This window comes from Vicia villosa, unplaced genomic scaffold (genome assembly GCF_029867415.1).
Source record: "Vicia villosa cultivar HV-30 ecotype Madison, WI unplaced genomic scaffold, Vvil1.0 ctg.000287F_1_1, whole genome shotgun sequence".
Lineage (NCBI taxonomy): Eukaryota > Viridiplantae > Streptophyta > Magnoliopsida > Fabales > Fabaceae > Vicia > Vicia villosa.
The window spans coordinates 357,800-379,286 of NW_026705123.1; the positions used below are offsets into that span (position 1 = coordinate 357,800).

The 21,487-nt window shown below is 34.0% G+C and overlaps 1 protein-coding gene across 3 annotated transcripts in view; it reads right to left on the reverse strand.

The window, feature by feature from the left end:
- Nucleotides 1–1,549: 1,549 nt before the first annotated feature.
- The window catches only part of LOC131626439 (protein translocase subunit SECA2, chloroplastic-like), a 30,006-nt gene continuing 10,068 nt past the window's right edge, over nt 1,550–21,487 (reverse strand). The window contains exons 1-31 of one of the 3 annotated variants that reach the window (XM_058897255.1): nt 20,081–20,382; nt 19,783–19,987; nt 19,615–19,679; nt 19,232–19,352; nt 19,025–19,116; nt 18,724–18,789; nt 18,550–18,614; nt 18,370–18,457; nt 18,120–18,185; nt 17,873–17,988; nt 17,141–17,231; nt 15,510–15,593; nt 15,320–15,412; nt 15,131–15,226; nt 14,929–15,014; nt 13,373–13,451; nt 13,136–13,249; nt 12,845–12,940; nt 12,686–12,749; nt 12,260–12,549; nt 11,454–11,509; nt 9,878–9,995; nt 9,539–9,619; nt 8,316–8,395; nt 5,139–5,193; nt 4,974–5,043; nt 4,653–4,845; nt 4,449–4,572; nt 3,118–3,192; nt 2,577–3,044; nt 1,550–2,495 (exon numbers count right to left, since the gene is read on the reverse strand). In XM_058897255.1, the coding sequence (XP_058753238.1) occupies nt 2,883–3,044; nt 3,118–3,192; nt 4,449–4,572; nt 4,653–4,845; nt 4,974–5,043; nt 5,139–5,193; nt 8,316–8,395; nt 9,539–9,619; nt 9,878–9,995; nt 11,454–11,509; nt 12,260–12,549; nt 12,686–12,749; nt 12,845–12,940; nt 13,136–13,249; nt 13,373–13,451; nt 14,929–15,014; nt 15,131–15,226; nt 15,320–15,412; nt 15,510–15,593; nt 17,141–17,231; nt 17,873–17,988; nt 18,120–18,185; nt 18,370–18,457; nt 18,550–18,614; nt 18,724–18,789; nt 19,025–19,116; nt 19,232–19,352; nt 19,615–19,679; nt 19,783–19,987; nt 20,081–20,236 (3,147 nt within the window). In that variant the 5' untranslated portion in view covers nt 20,237–20,382 and the 3' untranslated portion in view covers nt 1,550–2,495; nt 2,577–2,882. Of the gene's footprint in view, nt 2,496–2,576; nt 3,045–3,117; nt 3,193–4,448; nt 4,573–4,652; nt 4,846–4,973; nt 5,044–5,138; nt 5,194–8,315; nt 8,396–9,538; nt 9,620–9,877; nt 9,996–11,453; nt 11,510–12,259; nt 12,550–12,685; nt 12,750–12,844; nt 12,941–13,135; nt 13,250–13,372; nt 13,452–14,928; nt 15,015–15,130; nt 15,227–15,319; nt 15,413–15,509; nt 15,594–17,140; nt 17,232–17,872; nt 17,989–18,119; nt 18,186–18,369; nt 18,458–18,549; nt 18,615–18,723; nt 18,790–19,024; nt 19,117–19,231; nt 19,353–19,614; nt 19,680–19,782; nt 19,988–20,080; nt 20,383–21,487 lie in introns of those variants that run through there. The other 2 variants (XM_058897257.1, XM_058897258.1) reach the window with 2 other exon arrangements.

Below are 21,487 nucleotides of genomic sequence, written 5' to 3' on the forward strand. Positions count from 1 at the left end.
GTTTGATCCCTTTGCAAGAAACAATTTGAAACATCAAACCATATTGTCTTTGAATGTTGTTTTGCAAATAAAATCTAGAATTGGTTCACAGAATCCTTCAATATCCATTCAGATATATGTAGTTTATTGGATTTTAAGAAAGTGGATATCATAGATTGGGCTTCACATGTTAAATTTTTATTAAGTCCTGCATCATCAATGTTTTCCATCCGGTCAATGTGAAAAACATGTCGAGGTTTGAGGGTAGGTCTACACATTGAAAGTCTTGCATCATTATCATTTCCTCTCAGGCAAAGATTGTTGGAATCACACCTCTAACCTATCCAATTCCTCCATATCAAACTTTAATTAAATAAAGTTTGTTAATCATGAAATTGTCAAATATATAAATATATAAATATCTAAAATAAAAGTATTTGTTGACATATTTTTGATATATTTGTTGTTTGTATATCTAAATTTTATTGTTGTCTGTGTTTCTAAACATTATTGTGCATGTTGTTTTAAGTATGGTTTTGTTATCTATTAAAAATAGGTTTAGTTAGTATTTTTAGAGTTTATTAAAATGTATTTAGATATTATCTAAACATGAAGTTAAATACATTACTAAAATTGATTAGTTTTAATTCATAAAATTTATTCAAAATACTAATGTATTACCTATCATATTTTAAATATTTGCAATTGTTAGTAATATCTTTTGTATGGACAATGCAATTTAAATTGTGCAGCTGTAAGTAACATCCCCACTAGAGTGGGAATAATGGAGCCATTTCAAAATAAAGCATTTTAATTCAGAAATAATACCTACAACAAGCTTGCCTTTTTGTAAAGAGCTTTCCCCCTGCATTCAAGAAAAGTTAGGATGAGGTTTGCTATTCAGAAATAATAAATTGGAATTGGAATCAAGAGACTCTCTTTGAAGAGACCATGAAGCTTTAATCAACTCAAAGAGATTCTCATAAGAATTAAAGTAACAATTCAGCACCAACTTTTTTTAAAAATGCATCTAAGCATACTTTCATTAAAAGATGTAGTGGCTATTAGTTCATTGAAGGATTTTTTTTCAGTGTGGTTGAAATTCATCATTTAAAAATAAAAAAATAGGATGTTGCAGATTTGAATTTGTGTCCGTGTATCTGAATTTATGCCCCTATATCTGATGTCCATGTATAGCTAATAACTGAACTAGTTTAACTGAACATCTTGGGTAATAAAACAATTAAAAACTTAGCAATAATTCTTGACAAAGTCACGATAATGACCAACTAATCAAAGAAATCCTCTTAGTTGCTTGATGTGGATTATTGGTCAAGATTCCATTGCTTGAATCTTACAAGGGTTAGTAGACACTCCATCTTTGGCAAAATGACACTTTACTTTGCTAAGAAATAGCTGATTATCTTGAAGGGTTGAAAACCACTTCAGGATGGAATGTATGCTCGAGTTGAAGGATTGTAAACAAGTAAATCATCAAAAAAAAATGATGACAAACTTCATAAAGAAAAAGCAAAAGGTGTTCGCACATAACGTGTTCGCGTGAAAGATTCATTCATCAGCAATTGAAAAGGTGTTCGCACATAACGTCTGTTCCTCAAAGATGAAAGCATAAAGAGCAAGAAGTTGATCAATTTGTGGACGTACCTAAATGATGTAGGAGGGTTGACTATGTGTATTGAAGGAAAAGCCGCCCATCAGAACGGTTCGGCAAAATTTGTGCAAGTTTGACATTCGATGTCAAAATGACTCGTATTATATCTTTTCGGAAGGAATCCGCCGAGAAGTCCAACACGCTACTATGCCATCCTCTAAATTATATTCAGCACCCCCAATTTTTCTTAATTCCCAAATTGTCCATGAATAAATTTTAGGGTGGCAAGAACAAAATTTCCAATAGATTTTTCAAAATTTTCGTTAACATACCAAATTTCCGGTAGTTCATTTATAAATTTCCGGTATGAGTTTTTTCAAAAAATATAAAATAAGGGGATGGCAGAGTGAACAAGAAAAATTTTCATTTTTTCAAATTTTTATAAATAAATTTTGGGGGTGGCAGAGTGAACAAGAAAAGTACCAAACTTTTTACTTTTCCTATGATCAAAGGATCCAAAGAATGAATCAACATAGGGATACAAATTACAATTATACAAAGGAGATCAAATGTCCTCTATTATGCATAGAAGAACAATAAATTTGGAAATAGGAAGTCAGCAATCACATCTCTTTATATATTATGCTAATATGTTTCATATGTTACATGTACATCTAAATTGGCCATAATTCTCTTAACTCTTTCGAGAGATCAATGTACATCTAAATTGGCTACAAATTCTTTCAGTAGAACAAAGAGCACGTAAAGGATATTTACTTGGATGTGTTTGGTGTAGCCCTTACTAAACCTCTTCTAGGCACTAGGCACTATCAATATGTGAGCCCAAAAAACATGTAATCTAAGCAAAACCCCAGAATAAACTGGTTCAGCTACTTTGATTGTCCTGTTATAAAGAAAAAACCAAAAGTTAGAACCATTCTCCAGGCCTCAATCAAAGGAGATGCTGAAAATTGTTGTGCTTTACCTGTAATAGGAAGCAAATATACAAATCATTTTTGTGAGCATCTATATGTATCTTCTCCGTCACTTTGATAAACCAGGAAAAATGATAAACATTACTGAGAGATGAAGTAACCTTGAGTCTTAAAACCATTCTACAGGCCCCCTTTGTGATATCTAGACCATGCAAACCAACTAAGTGAAACATCAATAACATTATACAAAAAATTTACCGCTTCATATAAATCCTTGGGGGCGAAATAGACTGATCTAAGTTGAAAACTCGTGGGTGAATTATGTAACTTTAATGCACAAAGCATTCAAATGTTTATTAAAAAAATAATTCTTGGGATTCTAATGGAGATGTCCAATGGCGTAAGAGTGCTTCTACAGTCAATCTTCGAGTTGCACTGAGCATTGAGATGAAAAACCGACAACCATCAATTTTGTATTCTTCCAGAGGATTCCTGTGGCCAAAGCTCCTAACGTTCACCTGCCACAACTCAGATAAGCCTTTAGTGGTTAACAAAGCCAAAAAGATTCATCAGAGCAAAAGGAAATATTACCGCAGAGCTGAGCTTATTCATGTTAACAAGATGATCTCTCCAGAAACAGTCAAGAGTTTTCAAAAGAACAGCTCTCTGTTGTTAACAAATATTTAAAATAATAAATACTCAATTTTATTTAAAAAAAGGTGAAGCTGAATGCTATGAAAAAATGAGTAAATAAGATGCAATTAGAATACAGTAAGCCAAAAAATCATAAAATATCAATACACACACATGGTATCAATGCATGATTTACCATTTGGACAACGAACATCAAAGGTTCTCCACAGTGAAAGGAGTGTCATGTTCATATCCTAATCCCCTTAAATCAATAGAGAGGGAGAGGGGAATTTCCCACAACAAGCTGTATCTATCAGTAACTATTGGGCTAATTATATTCACTACTGCACAGGACAGTAGAAATACATCATAGAATCATTTTGCCATGATTAAAAATTTGGATCATAATTGTATAGATTACTATTACCCAGTGACTGTCAACTAACAAGATTTCATTGTGTGATCGAGTGTGGATGTTCTGTGGAACTGGAAAATCTGTATATCATATTGAAGTAGGTATTGTAACGGGGCTGAGCAGGGGCAGTTTTCAGCATTACCAGCCCCGCCCCCAATGGGAGACCAGTTTTCCCGCCCCCAAAAACCTTAATTTTTTCATCAAAATAAAACGTGTTTACGTGTTTTCAAATCTTTGCATTTCATTTTTCATAGCATTAAAAACCAATATTTAAATTAAATAGCAGCATTTAACATAAATTAATCATACAGCTTATAGTTTTAACAACCAAAATTCTAAATATTTAATCATTAAAATAGCTTATTCTCTTAAAATGAGTAAATGTGAAATAAGATTAATAAATAAAAGGGTAACTTAGCAATTTTGAGTAGACTGGGTGGGGGCGGGGCGGGAAAACCCAAAATTTCATAAACAGGGGTTGGGGCGGAGCCGGGGGTGTTGATGCCCAGCCAGCACCCACGCCCGCCGTCAGTTTAACCGGTTTTTCACCACTAAACTCGGGGTAGATTCAGTCGGGTTCAGCCAGGTTCGATTTTGTTGCCGTGCCAATATTGAAGCCACAAATAGTGCAAAACCTGAAGCACTCATATTTTCTCTTATCTTCATATAAAATATGGTCCTCTTAGCTCTAGACATGGCAATATGTTTTTTTCGTTTGTATTTGATTTGAAATTCTTGGGTGCAATTATAATGTCAAATTAAATTATTAACATCTAATACTAGCATTAGATTTTTAGGTCTGAAGCTGTCCTTGACATCTGCAAATCTAGAAGGGCAACTATTAAGAAAATAGCAGTTGAAGAGAATGTCTGACCTCAATCTCTTTTACATGTCCCTCATCATAACCAGACTCTTCAACAACATCTAAATACGAAGCAATAAGAAAATCTCCAAGATACTTGCGAAGGAGATTCGAAATTGTCCGATACTTCCCATTCCTACATGTTCAGTCAATGAGTTTTAGAATGCTATCAAATTTCTAATATATTCAGTAAAACAATGAACTCAGTCAACTAACTCGATTAAATCATCGGAGCAAATAGAAAGCCATCGTTTTAATGAAGAGTTCTTCCGGCGAATTCCCCTGAAAGTGTTTGGAGGTGCAGGCATATTTGGAAGGCAAACGTTGACAACATCAACTGAATTCACTTCATTCAATAGACCAAGTGAATTTAGTAAAGTCTCATCATTAATTCCTCCAAATGACTCTGCTAGAATCCACTTAAGCATATTAATAATGATAACATAAGCTGAGTAGCCAAAACGAGAAAATGAAGACAATAATAAAACATTTGTGCAGATAGAATCGAAGGACCACAGTTGATGCAAATGAGCCTACCATGCAACAGCTTTCCACCAATTGTCTTGAACTCTTTCAAGAGATTACTCAAATCCCAACTACGAGGATGCTACAAAACCCATTCAAAGCAATAAATAGGAGGAATTGGTGGATAGAAATTTTAAATTAAACAAAAAAAAAACATTGCAGGAGGGAATGAACCACCTTCAATGGATAAATGTTATTGAAGACAATCTCATCCACCACAGCTTGCATGTACCTATGAGCAGTACAAGTAAATATTTAAGAGATAAATAAATAAACAATAAAACAAAAGTAGAAGAGGATATACAACTAAGTAATACACCTAGATTATGAAAAATGGACAAAAACCAATTACTCTCACCAAAATTGCATATAGGTAAGGGCAAATATTATGTTAGAAATCTGTATTACTATGTAAACATCTAGGTATAGTGTAACGTGTAGATGTAAATATAGTACAAATAACAACCCAGTGCCATAAAGCTTCTGCCGTGGTATGGTCCAAAAAAGGGTTGGACCATTGGAGATATGTTGTAGGCCACCTTGTCTTGCACGCATTTGTAACAGGCTGCTGTGCATTCTTTTATGCAAAACCATTAAAGACTAACCCAAGTAAAAAAAAATGACAGAGTGAAATGAAGCATTTACGTTTCTACATGTTAAGCACGTCAAATTTTATTCTTAAGCCTCCGCATGAATAGAATATATGGCAACAAAGACATCATTTAGCTGCATATTTTTAAAAATAAGTTTCATCCATATGAACTTCATTGTATAACCGTGTTCCTTTTGGTCTAGTTCTTTTTTTTTAATGGCAAAATAATATATTAATAAAATCTAGAAATAAAGATCTCAGTATAGTACAATAATAGCAATATCAAAAAGCACGAGATGTACTTAACTGAGCTCACTAAAACAAAGATAACACAAGATACAACAAAAACACCCAAATAGCTGAAAAGACAAAACGAAACAAAACCAAAAGCAAGCCCAAACATTTAAAACTCCAACTCAACAGGGAAACAAGCTAGATATCACACCACCAGTGTCATCATTAAAAGAGCAGAGACTTCCAAGTGAGGTACCACGATCACTAACCACTTTTGGTCTAGTTCTTGACAGTAAAAAATCTGTGACTTGAAAAACCTAGTATATTCAGCACACATTTCTAGATAAATCAACCTAAGGTAGGGCATATTATAGTGTCTAATCAATCCACACATGTTAAAATTTATACAACATACATTAACGTACGGTATTAATTACGAGAGGAAATGCATGTGGCGGAATTTTCAAAAATAGTAATGCGGATGCTTTAGGTTGCTTTCCATCTTATATTGGCATTAATCATCACTTCATGCAAAGTTGGTTGGTGCTATGCTAGCTATTGAATTGGCTCATAAGAAAGGCTGGAAATTCCTTTGGGCCTAGGGATGGCAATTTGGCCCATCCCCAGTGGGTACCCACAAAAAACCCCATATCGGGTAGGGTAAATACCCATAAAAATGGGTATGAGCATGGGCACGGGTAATTACCCATTAAAATATACGGGTATGGGTGCGGGCACGGGTACCTTACTACCCAACCCGCCCCATACCCACACTACATATTTCTATAATGTCATTTAGATTATTATATAAAAATGCATGATTCTAAATTTTTTTAAAAATATATCGCTATTAAATCTTTACACATTTTAATAAAAGTGTTTATTTGTTTCTTAACTCAACAATAACATACATAATTTTTTTAATACTGTTAAAAAGACTTAAATTATATGATATTTTGTAATTAAACGATTTAATTTTACTATAAATGCGGGTAAACGGGTACGGGTATGGGCATTGAGATACTCACAGGATACGGGTACGGGCATGAATATTGATACCCACGCGGGTTTGGGCTCGGGTACGGGGATTTTTTTAAACTGCGGGTATGGGGACGGGTACTATAGTACCCTGCCCAAACCCTGCCCATTGCCATCCCTAGGATAGAATCTGATTCTCAAATTATAAACTTGGCATCTAAGAACAAGGCAATTGTTCCATAGAATCTCCTTACTAGATGGCTGATACATGTATACATAAATTATTAAATATGTATTTTGTATGAAATATATAATATAAATTATTATTATGTATTTAAATATATAGGTAGTTATTAGTAGTTTTAGGGAGTTAAGAATGGGTTAAGAAACTACTCCATCTCTTAATTATTAGGAAGTAGTTGTGTTTGTATCTTTATCTATATATATTAGTATTCTACATGTAAACAAGAATGAAGAAAATTATTCATAAAAGAATTCTAGTTTTTCCCCCTTTCTATGGAGACATATTCCTTCTCAAATTGGAATAATTAGAACTATTAATTTATCACTTTCTATCAATGGCTTAACTGTTTAGAGCTCTCAAGCGTATGCATTTTGTATCAATGGCTTAACATGTATACATAAATTATTAAATATGTATTTTGTATGAAATATATAATATAAATTATTATTATGTATTTAAATATATAGGTAGTTATTAGTAGTTTTAGGGAGTTAAGAATGGGTTAAGAAACTACTCCATCTCTTAATTATTAGGAAGTAGTTGTGTTTGTATCTTTATCTATATATATTAGTATTCTACATGTAAACAAGAATGAAGAAAATTATTCATAAAAGAATTCTAGTTTTTCCCCCTTTCTATGGAGACATATTCCTTCTCAAATTGGAATAATTAGAACTATTAATTTATCACTTTCTATCAATGGCTTAACTGTTTAGAGCTCTGAAGCGTATGCATTTTGCGGTTTCTCATATTTATAGGGAAGGCAACCAGTGTGCAGACAAATTGTCTCCCTTGGTCTGAATGACTCTAGTTTCACATGGTGGGAGCATGTTCCTAAATCTAATAATGTTTTTGAAGATTACAATTATAATAGGTTTGGTTCCGAAGTTTAGATTTAAGAATTGATTATTTCATGTATTCAAACTGCACCCTTTTTCCCATTGGATTCTCCTTGAATTTTTAACAAGGCAGTTGGCTAATCATTTTGGTCTGCATTGTTGTTACCTTCGGTTTTGGTCTAGTCCCCCAAACTTTTTATTTTTTATTTTAATAATATTTGGTTAGAATTGAGAAGTTTGGATGTGAGTGTCGAGGTGCCAGCATAGTTAAGATGTTTGTGCATTCATCCTTTGCTTCACTTTTAACTTTTGGTTTAAAAAAAATCATGCAAGGAAACATCTCCTAAATTAGACTTAATAGGTACTAATCACCTGTGAAGCAGTAAATGACAGCTAATATTACTCACTATACACATGCAAAAAATTAACAATCAACTCTAACAGCAATAGAATTCAAAGGCACTCACAGTAATATGTGTTGGGAACAACTTTCATCGTCTCCGGTTAAGATTAACTGCCTTAGATCATAGACATGTTTTCGTTGCACCTGATTAAACAAAAAACACAAGCAATTAGTTGATAGAGACTATTTGCATAATTGAAGACAAAGTCCAAAAGTTCAATTATTAAAAGACAATATGCTTATATTTTCTTTCAACTATACTATTTTTTCTAGATATACAAAGGCAATTAGATGAGAGAATAATGCCATCTTAAGTCATGGAAGAATTCAAACAATCAAAAAGTTATTTAGCATGGTCACTATACAAAATGTGGTGAATCACTGAATTGTTCTCTGAATTGATATTTTATTTCTGAACAGAAATTCTAGAAGATATTGAACAGCTTCAACTGAATTTTCAGTAAATAACATCCAAGTACATTTTGAGAAATCCTCAAAAAGGTATTATAATACTTATACACTAAGACAGAAAGAAAGTGATTAGGGCTCCAAACATCAAATTGAACAAGGACAATAAGAAAATAGCTTGATTGTTAATACAACTACAAAAAAGACTAACATGCTTTCCAAGCCAACATGACTCAAATCCTAAAGATTCCGAGTGTGAGAGATAATGCACTGTTTTCTTCAACTTATGGGAACTCAGATTATCCAGAAAGCAATGAAGGATAGAAAATTCAATATCAATACATATAGAGGAAGTAGATGGCTGAAGGTAGAAGAGGGTAGAGACAATGTGTGATAGGACACCTAGGCACATTTTAGAAGTTTGTAGAAACAGATGGAATAAAGAGTTAGTTAGCATCCTCCCTGACTTTAGGGAATTTTCTGTTATAAAAGACAGTATAGGGGAGTGATGAAGGCATTCAGAAATATTGTTGAGAGAATATTGCTCTGGTTAAGAGTTTTTGAACTCTGGATTATCTTTTCATTTTCCATTTCCACCATTGTAGAGAACTTGAGCTCATCTTATCCATTCAATAATATACAGTTTTGTTACTTTGATTTTACAGGTTCTATCACAATGTGATAAGGATCTGGCTCCAAGTCAAGGTATTGACGTATCTGTGTTTGTGTCGTGTCCGTGTCAATGCTTCATAGCTTAATCAATCCATATAATATCATTGCAAAAAGGTGTGATGTTGGTAGAAAACATCTAACCAATTACATAATCATGCCAGAGTTTACTTAGGAAATAGCAATCTTATCAATATTTTGGAAACATACCTCCAATACTTCATCAAACTCAACGAGGCTCTTTCTTATGCCAAAGAAGAATTTTTCTGCATTGATTTGCAATGCCAATAGCTATAAATGTGATAATTCCGGTTAGTAGTGGGAAGGTGACATTCATCGAGCAATCATCCAAAATATTTATAAATGAATAAAATTATGAAAACACAAATCACATGGAAAAGATAAATATAGATAGAATAAAAGATACAAACCAGAATAGTTTACTGTATTAGTTATAAAATAAGAAATTCTGTTACGGAAGAGAAAGAGAAGAAAAGAAAAGCAGATGCCAAGACCATGCCAATCATATGTAAATAAGTAGAATATAACCTGTTTCACAATGGCACCACCTTCAATGGGAAGATCCTCATCGTTTGTAATCTTTGATATAAGTCTAACAGCCCATTCAGTATCAAAATTGAACTTTTGAAACATCTCATCCTGCAAGCTATAACAACGTGGAATAGTGTGAGAACCGATTGACAGCACTTATAAGTATTTGACACACCCATTCATATTACTAACCTCAGAAAACACAGAAGAAAACAAAATATCAAAAGAATCAAATGGTGTTAGAAACATTCAGCTGTTAAACTCATTATTTAGTTTTTAGAAAAAATACATGACAAAGCAATCCAAATTTATACTTCAATGAAAAATTAGATTCATCACAAAAGTAACAACAACAACCGAAGACGAATCCCTTTTTCCATTGGGTAGGTCGGCTACATGGATCCGTCAACACTATAACGTTCCTTCATGCATTAAATCCCAAGATAAACCACTAAATGGTCATCATTTACCTCTATATCTCTTAGTGGCCTAGATTATACTCCCTCCGTTCCTTTTTAACTGTCATTTTTAAACTTTTTACAGATACCAAGAAAGCTAATGATTATTGTTACTTTTTATACAATAATTCTCTTTTTACCTATAATACCCTTAATTATTTGTCACATGCATTTGACTTTCTCTCTCAACAATAAATGACTAGGGGTAATTTTAACAGAAGTGCAATTAATGTTATCTTGAACTTTACGAGTGACAATTAAAAAGGAACAAAAAAATATTCTAAAAGTGACCCTCTAATTATGGGGATATGGTCCGTATGGTTTACTCTCCTTACCAGTGTTTTGACAAATCTCCTTTACACATGCCCAAACTATTTAAGACAAGATTCTATCATTTTGTCTACTACAGGCCTATATCAATCATCTAAATTGTAATTCAAATCATATTCTGTCTTATGTAACCACCAATCCATTGTAACATTTTCATCTCCGCAAAATTAAGTTTACCTTCTTCTTGGCTTTTCACTGCACAACATTTAGCTCAAAAGATTACAAATCTTATAGGTGTGCGATAAAATTTTCCTTTAAAAATAAGAGGTGCTTCTCTTTCAAATATCACACTCAAAGAAATTTTCCATTTAGTACATTCTACTTGGATGGCCCTTGATAAAAACATGGTCCTGGATAGAACTTTATGGCGGAAGTTGATCATTGTGATTGTAGCCAATTCCACTTAGTGTGGGATAAGGCTTGGTTGTTGTTGTTGTTGTACATTCTACTTGGTAGCTATGGTTGACATCTTCATCTATATTCCCGTCATTCTGTAAGATGGACCCCAAAGACTTAAAACAAGACTTTTGGCATTGTATATCCCCCAATTTTCAATTCTATGATAAAAATTGTGTGTCATTTGCTAAACTTGCATTTTATATAATTTATTTTACTTCTCCTTAGACAGAAACCATGTGCTCTCCCAACACAATACAAGGATGAAAGTTAGCACCTAATAATGAAAACAATACTTTGTTTATGAGTAAAACTGAGCATAATCCTTTTTGGTTTATGTATATAAAAAACATGTAATATTAACAGCCGCAGCAATATACTATTTCTACCTGATCATAAATCTTGTTGACCCCGGATCCCCCTGCCTCCCTGCTCTGCCACGAAGCTAGACAGAAAGAATATGAAAAACGAAATATGAGCAAAACAATGGTCTCAGATATTGATAATAATTGTTAGATATAGAACCACTCATATGCTTTTGCCTCACAATTTAAGCTTTTAGGGTAGTTGGTTCATAACACGGTAGAGTCTTTATGACTAAGTGATCAAGAGTACGATCCCCTATTTTTCTAAATACAAATTAAATTTCAGCACATGTTTGGGCAGACTGGTGCATGTTAGATTAGATAGATGGAGAGAGTGTAAGCTTTATATGACTGTAGCAAAGTTATAATGGCAAAGTAGAACTGCAATTATTATGAATTTATGCCCCAAAGTCCAAATACGCCAAAAGAATACCTTATTAGAAGCAAGAAAAATATTTATTAAATGTTGGAATTGAGACGTGACTGCCCTCTTGACATGTATGAATTTAAATATCTTTGACTTAATGACATGAAGGACTGGAACCATACCCTCTTTCTCCCCCACGTGTGAGGGAGATCAAGGGGAAACAGCTTTTCCCTTATCTTTTAACAAATTAAAATTAAAGCTTTGTTCCCTAAACAATTGGAATGTTTGTTGACTTCTTTCCCTCCTTATTTTCAATAACAATTTAACATTTTTCACCCTAACTGAATGAGTGTTAATTAACATCTCTCCCTAGTTATTAATCATCCATAGGGAATGGTACAGCGAGATAATTGCAAGATTTAACATACTATCAGTTTAATTGTTGCAATGCTTAACTACCCACCTGGTTGTCAATTCTTCGGGACTCGTGTAACGATGTACCAATCACGTGAAGACCCCCAAGCCTTTTTACCTCAGACCCTTCTTGCAAACAGTGTTCTTCACAATCCTTTAAAACTGACAGATAGGCAAGTGCTACTGTTGGACCAAGTGGATATATCTCAGATTCTTCGTTGGCAAGCATCTCCAGCTCTTTCAGACCATATGAAAGACTCATTTCAACAGACTCAGAGATAAAAGATGTAGCCTTCTGATATGTCCAACTTTTACCCTCACTTTTGGATACATATTTTGCTGAAAATTTTCATGTTGCAAAGAATATAACACCTTCAGGTTAAAAGCACGTATTTTAATTTGCAACTAAGTAAAACAAGCAAATTTGATCTGAAATTAAAAATTATAAAAAAAAAACTTAGTTATAATAGCATACCCATTAAGGCTGTTTTAGCCAGCAAGGCTAATGATGATGATCCCACCTTTATCTTCGGAAGCATCTATATCAAAAGATTCATCGAGAAACTGTATTTTTTTTTAAAATAAAATAAAAATAAAAAAGTTTCAAAGTATCTATCAGTTCCAAAAAAATTACCTTTTCTGAAATGGCCTCACCAGCAAGTTTACTGTTTGGATCCTCCCGTGACAAAAAAGGAATTACACTGTCCTCTATAATTTCTCTGGCAAGCATCTATACCCAGAAAAAAAATGTAAAAATTTGTATCTAAGATCCAACTCATTCTGAAGGGACATGCCTAATAAAAAGACGCCGTATAATTATAGAAGAGGTTCAAAATTCAAATGATTATTTTTCCAGACATTAAATATGTCACTAAAAGAATATGTCACTAAAAGAATACACTCGGATCCATATTGGAACACATACTTTTGGATTTCCTCCAAGGATTATATCTGTGCCCCTGCCTGCCATATTTGTAGATATTGTAATGGCATGTTTCCGTCCTGCCTGTGCAACAATTTCAGCTTCTCTTCCAGCATACTGAGTTAAATGAGGGGTAGTAAGGAGAATTGGTGAGGAAGGCAAAACATGGAGGAGAAAATGAAGGCCTATCTAAGGTATATGTAAGAAAGACAGAGTACAGTGCATTAAATTTTCACGAACCATGGGTCGAGCATTCAGAACATTATGGGGAATACTCCATTCCCTAAGCAGACCAGCCAAAAGCTCAGAATTTTCTACACTGCACAAGAGTGAAACTAATTATTCTCCAAAGTCTAAACAACAGACAATTGAATATAAGTAAACCAAGATTATGACAATGATGACAGAAAGGTGGCTTGACGTAAACAAAGGTGGTTAACAGAGGCATATTTTATCCTATACTCAATGATTTCAACACTAGAGCATTAATGCCAAGAAACATAAATGACAAACGCTACAACAACAACAACAGCCACCACAACCAAGCCTTATCCCATTGAGTAGAGTCGGCTTCATGGATCAACTTCCGCCATGATGTTCTAGAAAATTAAATTTTATTCTTTCAATAATAATGTTACAAAAATAAAATAATTGTCATATACCAACTATCCCAAAAGCACACCTATAGGGACGCTAAAGATGCGATGAAGACCTTTTGGACTTGCTTCCTCAGAATTAAACAAAGGTGGTTAACAGAGGCATATTTTATCCTATACTCAATGATTTCAACACTAGAGCATTAATGCCAAGAAACATAAATGACAAACGCTACAACAACAACAACAGCCACCACAATCAAGCCTTATCCCATTGAGTAGAGTCGGCTTCATGGATCAACTTCCGCCATGATGTTCTAGAAAATTAAATTTTATTCTTTCAATAATAATGTTAAAAAAATAAAATAATTGTCATATACCAACTATCCCAAAAGCACACCTATAGGGACGCTAAAGATGCGATGAAGACCTTTTGGACTTGCTTCCTCAGAATTAAAGTCCTTTTGTGTTGAAACATGGACAAAGTTCAACTTTGTACTGAAAGTGTGTCCTGTTTCTACAACTAAAATCCCTAAAAAGTTTAAGGTGTCTGCAGTAGACTGTAGATTTAGTAATGGCTTATAGTCCTTGGAAATAATAATTTCTCTCAAGACTGTCCCTCATTAATAATTTCAATATTCAACTTTCTTTCAATTGATTATTGGTAACTTGAAATTCATAGACCACAAGAATATAAATGTTAACCTACTAAATATTGGTTAACAGATGACAAGACACAGACACACGACGACGGCAAGAACAACAGCAACAACAACTAAGCTTTAAGTAAGGGACTTAGAGCAGGGTTTTTTCTTCACGGTTACTCCTATAAAATATAGAAACTAAAAGGTGAAGATAATGTAACCTGGCCAACACTAATCGATTGTAGTATTTATTTACTTGCTTATAATAAACAATTCTATTCAAAAAATATATATTAATTTAAAAGTACAAACTACAATGCATCCCTTTTAAAAGGCATAAAATAAAATACATAAGAAGCAAATCCAAAACACAAGAAAACCTTTCAATCCCTATGAACTCTGACCACAATATTTCCATGAAGAACTGGTGAGCAATATTTATAGGTCATTCAGGCAGGGAAAGAAGTATTTGTAGCCATAACTTGTTATAAAAAAAGAATGCCAAACATAATGAAGTAATATAATAAAAAAATTCATTAAAATAGCCAGAATCTACCTAGTTGTCCCAACCAAGACAGGACGCCCTTGTCTAAACATATCTTCAACTTCTCGGCGAACTTGCTCCCATTTCCCACGGGCAGTCTTGAATAATGTATAAATGGAAAATCATATACATGGAAAAAATAACAATGAACTACCAAGGTCGTAACAACTAATGATACTTGAGAAGAATCAATAATAAATATTAGATGTCCTACAGCAAATGCTTGAATAGGCAAGTCTTTACGAATGTTAGGAAGATTTGTGGGTACTTCAATGACTGGCGTCTGAAACATTTTTAAGAACTCCTTCTCCTACAATGATATAAATGATTATCAAGAACTCATAAATGCACAATTTGTACTAGTAATGACAACTCAAATTTGTCAGATCTATTAAATATTTACTTCTGTTTTTGCAGTTCCAGTCATTCCTGACAATTTTGGATAAAGCTTGAATAATGACTGGTATGTGATTTGTGCCACAACAACAGAATCTGCCTGTGTAGATTCAAAACATTGAAACTTAGAATCAAATAATTAAGATCAAATTAGTGTCATAAACAGAATAACAACATCAAAGAACCTCCATATATACCTGAATCTTCAAACATTCCTTTGCCTCCACAGCCTGGTGAATCCCCTCAGACCATCTCCTTTTCTCTTCAACTCTTCCTGTCAACTGAGAAATGTTTATCATATAATCATATTCTTACAAAAGTATCAGCAAAAGGTATTTGTATAATTATTAAATGAAAATGAAAATCATAGATTGCTGCAGGGAATTAATGGGAAACAGTAATTTTAGAGATATAAAAACCACTTAAGCAATTCAACCCAATAGCTTCTTGGATAGTTAGTCCTTGACAATCTACCAAAGCCTCTTTAATTAACTTGTCAATAATCCAATCCTTGCCATCCCCATTTTTCATAGTTAAACTAAATATAGTACAATGTAGTAGAGTGGATTATTCAGATTTCAAGCCTAATGTGCTCTTGCATGAGAGTGTTAGTAATAGAAAAGCAACTCAGTGCATCACCTACCAAAGATGGCTGGTTATTCTATCACTTACTAGTTACTAGTTATTAAGCTTGAACCTTAATTTCTAAACAATTAGTTCCCATGCTCTGATTATGCCAATGTAAGTTCTGTATCTAGCTATCAAAGAATTAATGACTTATAAGCTCAACCACACCGACAACAATAAGTAAGAAAGATTGCTTCTTTCCTTCATAATATGATGCAATCAAACTCTCGGAGTGATGTCCAGGTTAGTAGCTTACGCATCTAAAATGTTTTAATCACTTCTTTCCTCTAATTGTTAATCTGCATAGATCCAAAAAAAGGCAGATAGGATGAGAAGAAAAAAAAGCAAACAGCTAAATAAACCAGAGTACTTTCATCTCATATCAATTTCATCTACCCCAACTTTGTCATTTCATTTTCCCCTCACCTATACCAGATTAAAAGTGCCCTCTTCACCAATGAAGGCAATACAAAAATGGTGGAGAGAAAATTATCAATAATAAATAGATACTTTATCCGGTTATATTCTTTGGTTGTACATGCACTTGTAAATGGTTAGTTCTCGCTGGTTTTGGGAGGAACGTGGAAAGCCGATGGTTTATCAAAAGTCTGACTCCTTGTAACGAAAGTCTTCCAGACAGAGTAGTGGTCGGGCGGCGTGTCCCGTTGATGTTGAGCCAACGGCAATGCAGGTGATTGTGGATGAAAAAGCTTCCACTTGGGGGGAGTATACCAAGACGAATGGATGGACTCACACTTGAGGGGAGGTTGTTTGTGTGTCAAAAGTGTGAGTTAGAAGTATCGCATTGGATAGAAAAGTGAATGTTGAGCAACATATAAGAGAGAAGACCCATATACCTAATGCCTTGAGATTTTTGGCGAAGATGTGGTGTCTACTTCACGAATGTGGTTGGTCAAAGTCCAACGTGATGATCCCACAACTCACAGGCTTCCCATCATGACCCAATAGAGTAATCTTTGAAACTTATATAATATGATGCTATCAATTATAAACTATTTCCCTTAAATTCTCTTGTGATATATCTTGGTACAGCAGCCTACAATAGATTCACAATGGACCCAACCCTTCTGTATACCCTTTTTTAATTTTATATATGTGTGGCATGTTCATGTCAATGGTAAGCTCAGATAAGTAAAAACGGTGTAATATTAAAAACATAAAGAAACCTTGATAATATTACCTCATTTATAATTAAAGCCTTTCCATCTCTAACGAAGTATTGCACATCTCGGCGATAGAATTCTTTAGCTTTTAAAGCATTCATCACAAATCTGCAGTAACTCAAGTCTTACTACTCATGTTTATCTGACTGAACATATATTCCAATCCCAACATGTTAGCCCAAATTCCCCATAAAGTAGCTGGTATTCGGTAAGTATAAGAATAATAATGATTACAATAATTAATGTAAGTCTCCATCAAAGTAAGCACCAAAAAATAATCATGATAACAAATGAGATGTCAAATATAGAAAAATGAGGGAAACATAAGGTGGTGTTGTGGAGTAAAGTGGGGATTGGAGTGATAAGGAAGTTGTAGGTTCAAATCCACTACTCTAACAAAAATAACAACTAACTACTAACATTGGCCATTTCAAAAAAAAAAAAAAGTAGAGAAAAATGAATCGCCTTTAAAAGGATTGCCCTTTACAAATGTCGAATTTTATTATGTTTCATCTTTTCGCTTATTTTACTGAATAGAAAAATGAAAAATGTAATCCTGCATTGTGGTATTACTGTTGTTTCATTTGTACAAAAATAACATAATGAAAAAAATATAAAAAAGATATGCCTGTGTTAATTCCCACCTACTTTTTCTCGAGCAGACATTGAATTTCAAAATAAATAAACAGAAACAAAAGTGAAAGGTAAACTTTTTTGTTAATAAATATTTAAAGCAGAAGAAAATTCACCTAGCCCAGGGATCATTTTCATCCCAAAGGTCATTTGTTTCAAGAGCCATTTCAGCAAGAGTAATCCCTTCCTCGGTCAACTCCACCGAATTATTTTTGAGTTCCACTTTGTAATGCTGTTAACAAAATAAAATGTATACATAAAACTATTTTCTTAAATTATCCACTAAAAGGAAGTTCACAGAATGGATGAAGAGAGAGAGAAAAGGAGCAAATGAATTGATGAAGTGAAAGAAAATGTACTTACACTGCCCTGTATCAGCAAATCGGCCACTTTTGCAGCAACAGGGTATCGTGCAGCATCTTGATTGGCCTGTTATTCATAAGGAGAGGCAAGAAACAGTATGTGATTGAGTTCAGTGAAAAAAGCACAGGCTAGGTAGACTTCAGACTTCAAACTGATGACAGACAGGACCGTTAAAATAAGAAAAAATGAATAAGATGATGCCAGACTGGACCACTAGAAAATAAAACAATAAAATGACTCTTGTGCTGACCTCACCACTGATTAACAGCGGATTTCTTCCCTCATCTATCAGTACTGAATCCACCTCATCAACAATAGCAAAATGAAATGGTTTTGGCCTGTACTCATGCAGAAAATCACCAGTAACCCAATTGTATTCCATACCACAAAAAACACAACAACTAAGTTTTAGTTAAGTAATACAAACTACCATCTCATCACAAGCTGTTCCCTATTTCCAGCAAGATTATCTCTCAAGTAATCAAAGCCGAGCTCCTAATTTAAGAAGGGAAAGAAAAGGAACACAAGAAAACATGCACTGTCAAGAAATAAATGCACAAGCACAACTAAGAAGATAACAATAGTAGCCGAAAATTGTAATTACCGAATTATTCGTATATGTTATATCACATCCATAGTTGAATCTTCGCTCTGCAGAATTCATCCCCCTCTGTGCATGCAAACATTAAATAATGAGTTTAACAGAAAGTGCTGCTGTGAGCTATTGCTAATTAATATACATAAAAATCTTAAATCGTATTATGCAGTTATTAATATTGTTACAAAAATTGTTGAAAACCAGACCCAGTCCATTTGAACATTATGTCATCAAAACATGTGCTCGTATATCCCACCATCAAACACGTCATAGATAAAAAGAATTACCATTGGCAGAGAGAATTTACCTGAATAAGACCAACAGAAAGACCTAAGAAACGATGAACACGCCCCATCCATTCAGCATCACGTTGAGCTAAATAATCATTGACAGTTACAACTGCAAAGACATTAAGATCAGAGCAAGTCATTTTCGTAAAACTAAGTGCCTGCAGCATCTAAAGAAATTGACCAACAATCTATCAAAGCTTTAAAGTGTTGACATTAACACAAACCATGGACGCCCTCAGCGGTCAGGGCATTAAGATATGCAGCTAGCGTGGAGACTAAGGTTTTCCCCTCTCCCGTTTTCATCTCAGCAATTGACCCATCATGCAGCACAGCTCCACCGATAATCTAACAACATGAATTTTCATGAAGAACAACTCAGCTACCTACTTCTAGTCTTCTATAAACTAAATATGCAAAGAATATAATGGATTTGACTCTTCTGTAACAAGAAGTGCACTCTAACAATTACAATTATAATAAAAATATAAGCAAAACTATAACAAAACAAACTATAAGATTGTCAAATTTCGGATAGTCAATTTTCACATTTTTAACTCCATATTTTATTATTTAATACAACAGACAAACGGATGCAAGAGAGTGAGACCTGAACATCAAAATGGCGCATTCCAAGTTTCCTTATGGCAGCCTCACGAACAACCGCAAACGCCTCTGAAACATTCATTCATTCATCAAAATTACATTCAAAAGCCGTGACTCAAAGGTTAGTCAAATTAATCAATGAAAAAACAGAGTAAAAAATTGTGAAGTGAACCAGCTTGGATATCCGCAAGTGTCTCCCCTCGCGCAAGCCGGAGGCGAAACTCCTCGGTTTTAGCAGCCAACTGCTCATCGGAGAGAGCCTGAATCCGCGGCTCGAAAGCATTGACGGAGTCCACCAGACGGAAATAGTCGTTCACCACCCAGTGGTTTAAGCTGGTGAAGTCAGTGAAAGTCTTATGAATGCGACCAAGATTTTCCTGAAACGAAGAGGATATAATATAAGTCAAACGCAGTCAGTTATGGTTATGGCATTTCGTCGAACAGTTTATATGCACTGGGAGTGAACGGACCTTAATAGATGTGGCGGCAACGAATACGGGAGCGAAACGACGTCGTGGGAGGCGTGTGGAGGAATGAGATGGTCGAATGAAGAAGGTGTTGGGGTGAGTTGAAGTGGTTCTCGGAACGGTGAAGAAGTGTGTGAATGGGTGTGAGAGTGTTGCCATTAGAAAATGTGCGGTTGTATTGTGCTTAGAAGTTAGAACTTGAAAAGTGAGCAGAAGTTGGGTAAAAGATGATGTTGCGTGAGGAAGGAGTAGAGTTGATCCTGGTTCAGGAGTCGTTTGACGGAATTAAAAACAAAACGGTTTATTGTCTCAACAATAAAATTTCATAATCTGGTTTATGAGTCCTTTTTTTGCATCAAATAGTTTCAATTCTTTTCCTATCGTAATTGCAAAAATTAAATTATGATCTTTCCTATCAAGTTTGACGTCAATCACCACTTTATCAATTAATAATTAATTTCAATAATGAAATTTCGACAGACAAATTGTACTCATCATCTACTCATACAATTAATGGTGATAAGAGATTAATCACAAGTCTCTGGTTAGGCGGTAGACAAAATTGATTGTGATAGAATTGAGTTTCATAGAATTGATTTTAATAAAATTATATTTAGGAGAATTAACTTATATTTGGAGAGCAATTATTGCATGGACACGAACATAAATCCATATATTTAGGAACAACCAATAAGAAGAGAGAGAATTTAAATTTATTTAAAATTTAATTTCGTTTTTAATTGCCAACAGGGAGGGTGGTTGTGATAATGGAAGAGAGATAATTTTAGTTTTATTATTTAATTAATAAAGAAAATGTGATTGGTTGTGTGTAAATCCAGGTGTTATAGCTGTGTTCATCTAAGTATTTTCCATATTTGGATACATTTATATAAAGTGAGTTAACAAGAAATTTCAGTGTAATAATTAAATTTAAATTCAAAAACTACAAATTCTAACTTCGAGCAAGACCTGAGAAGCTAAAGTGTTTAAATAGCTATGACATGTGATTGTCCAAAAGATTATAATAGTCCACAAGCCTCGAGTACGATCTTAAAAGGTTAATAGTCCACAAGCCTCGAGTACGATCTTAAAAGGTTGGAAGAGGTTGAACAGTCATGACATTTGATGCTCTAAAAGGCTATGGTGGTTTATACCTCGAGCATGAGGTTTAGATGGTTGGAGTGTTTGAATCGTGTTAAAAATGACATTTGTGAACTCGAGACCTAGAGACCCTTTAATTGAAATAGTTTGTTTATGCCTTGGATTTTTCTATGTTTAACACTTGTTTTATGGCTTTTATGAATGAATCTCTTATAACTTATTTCATGTTTATCGTTGGTCTTTTCAAGTCTAAGTAGTGTCATATGTCATGTTATATTGATGACAATTTTGTATGCGGTTAAATAGTCA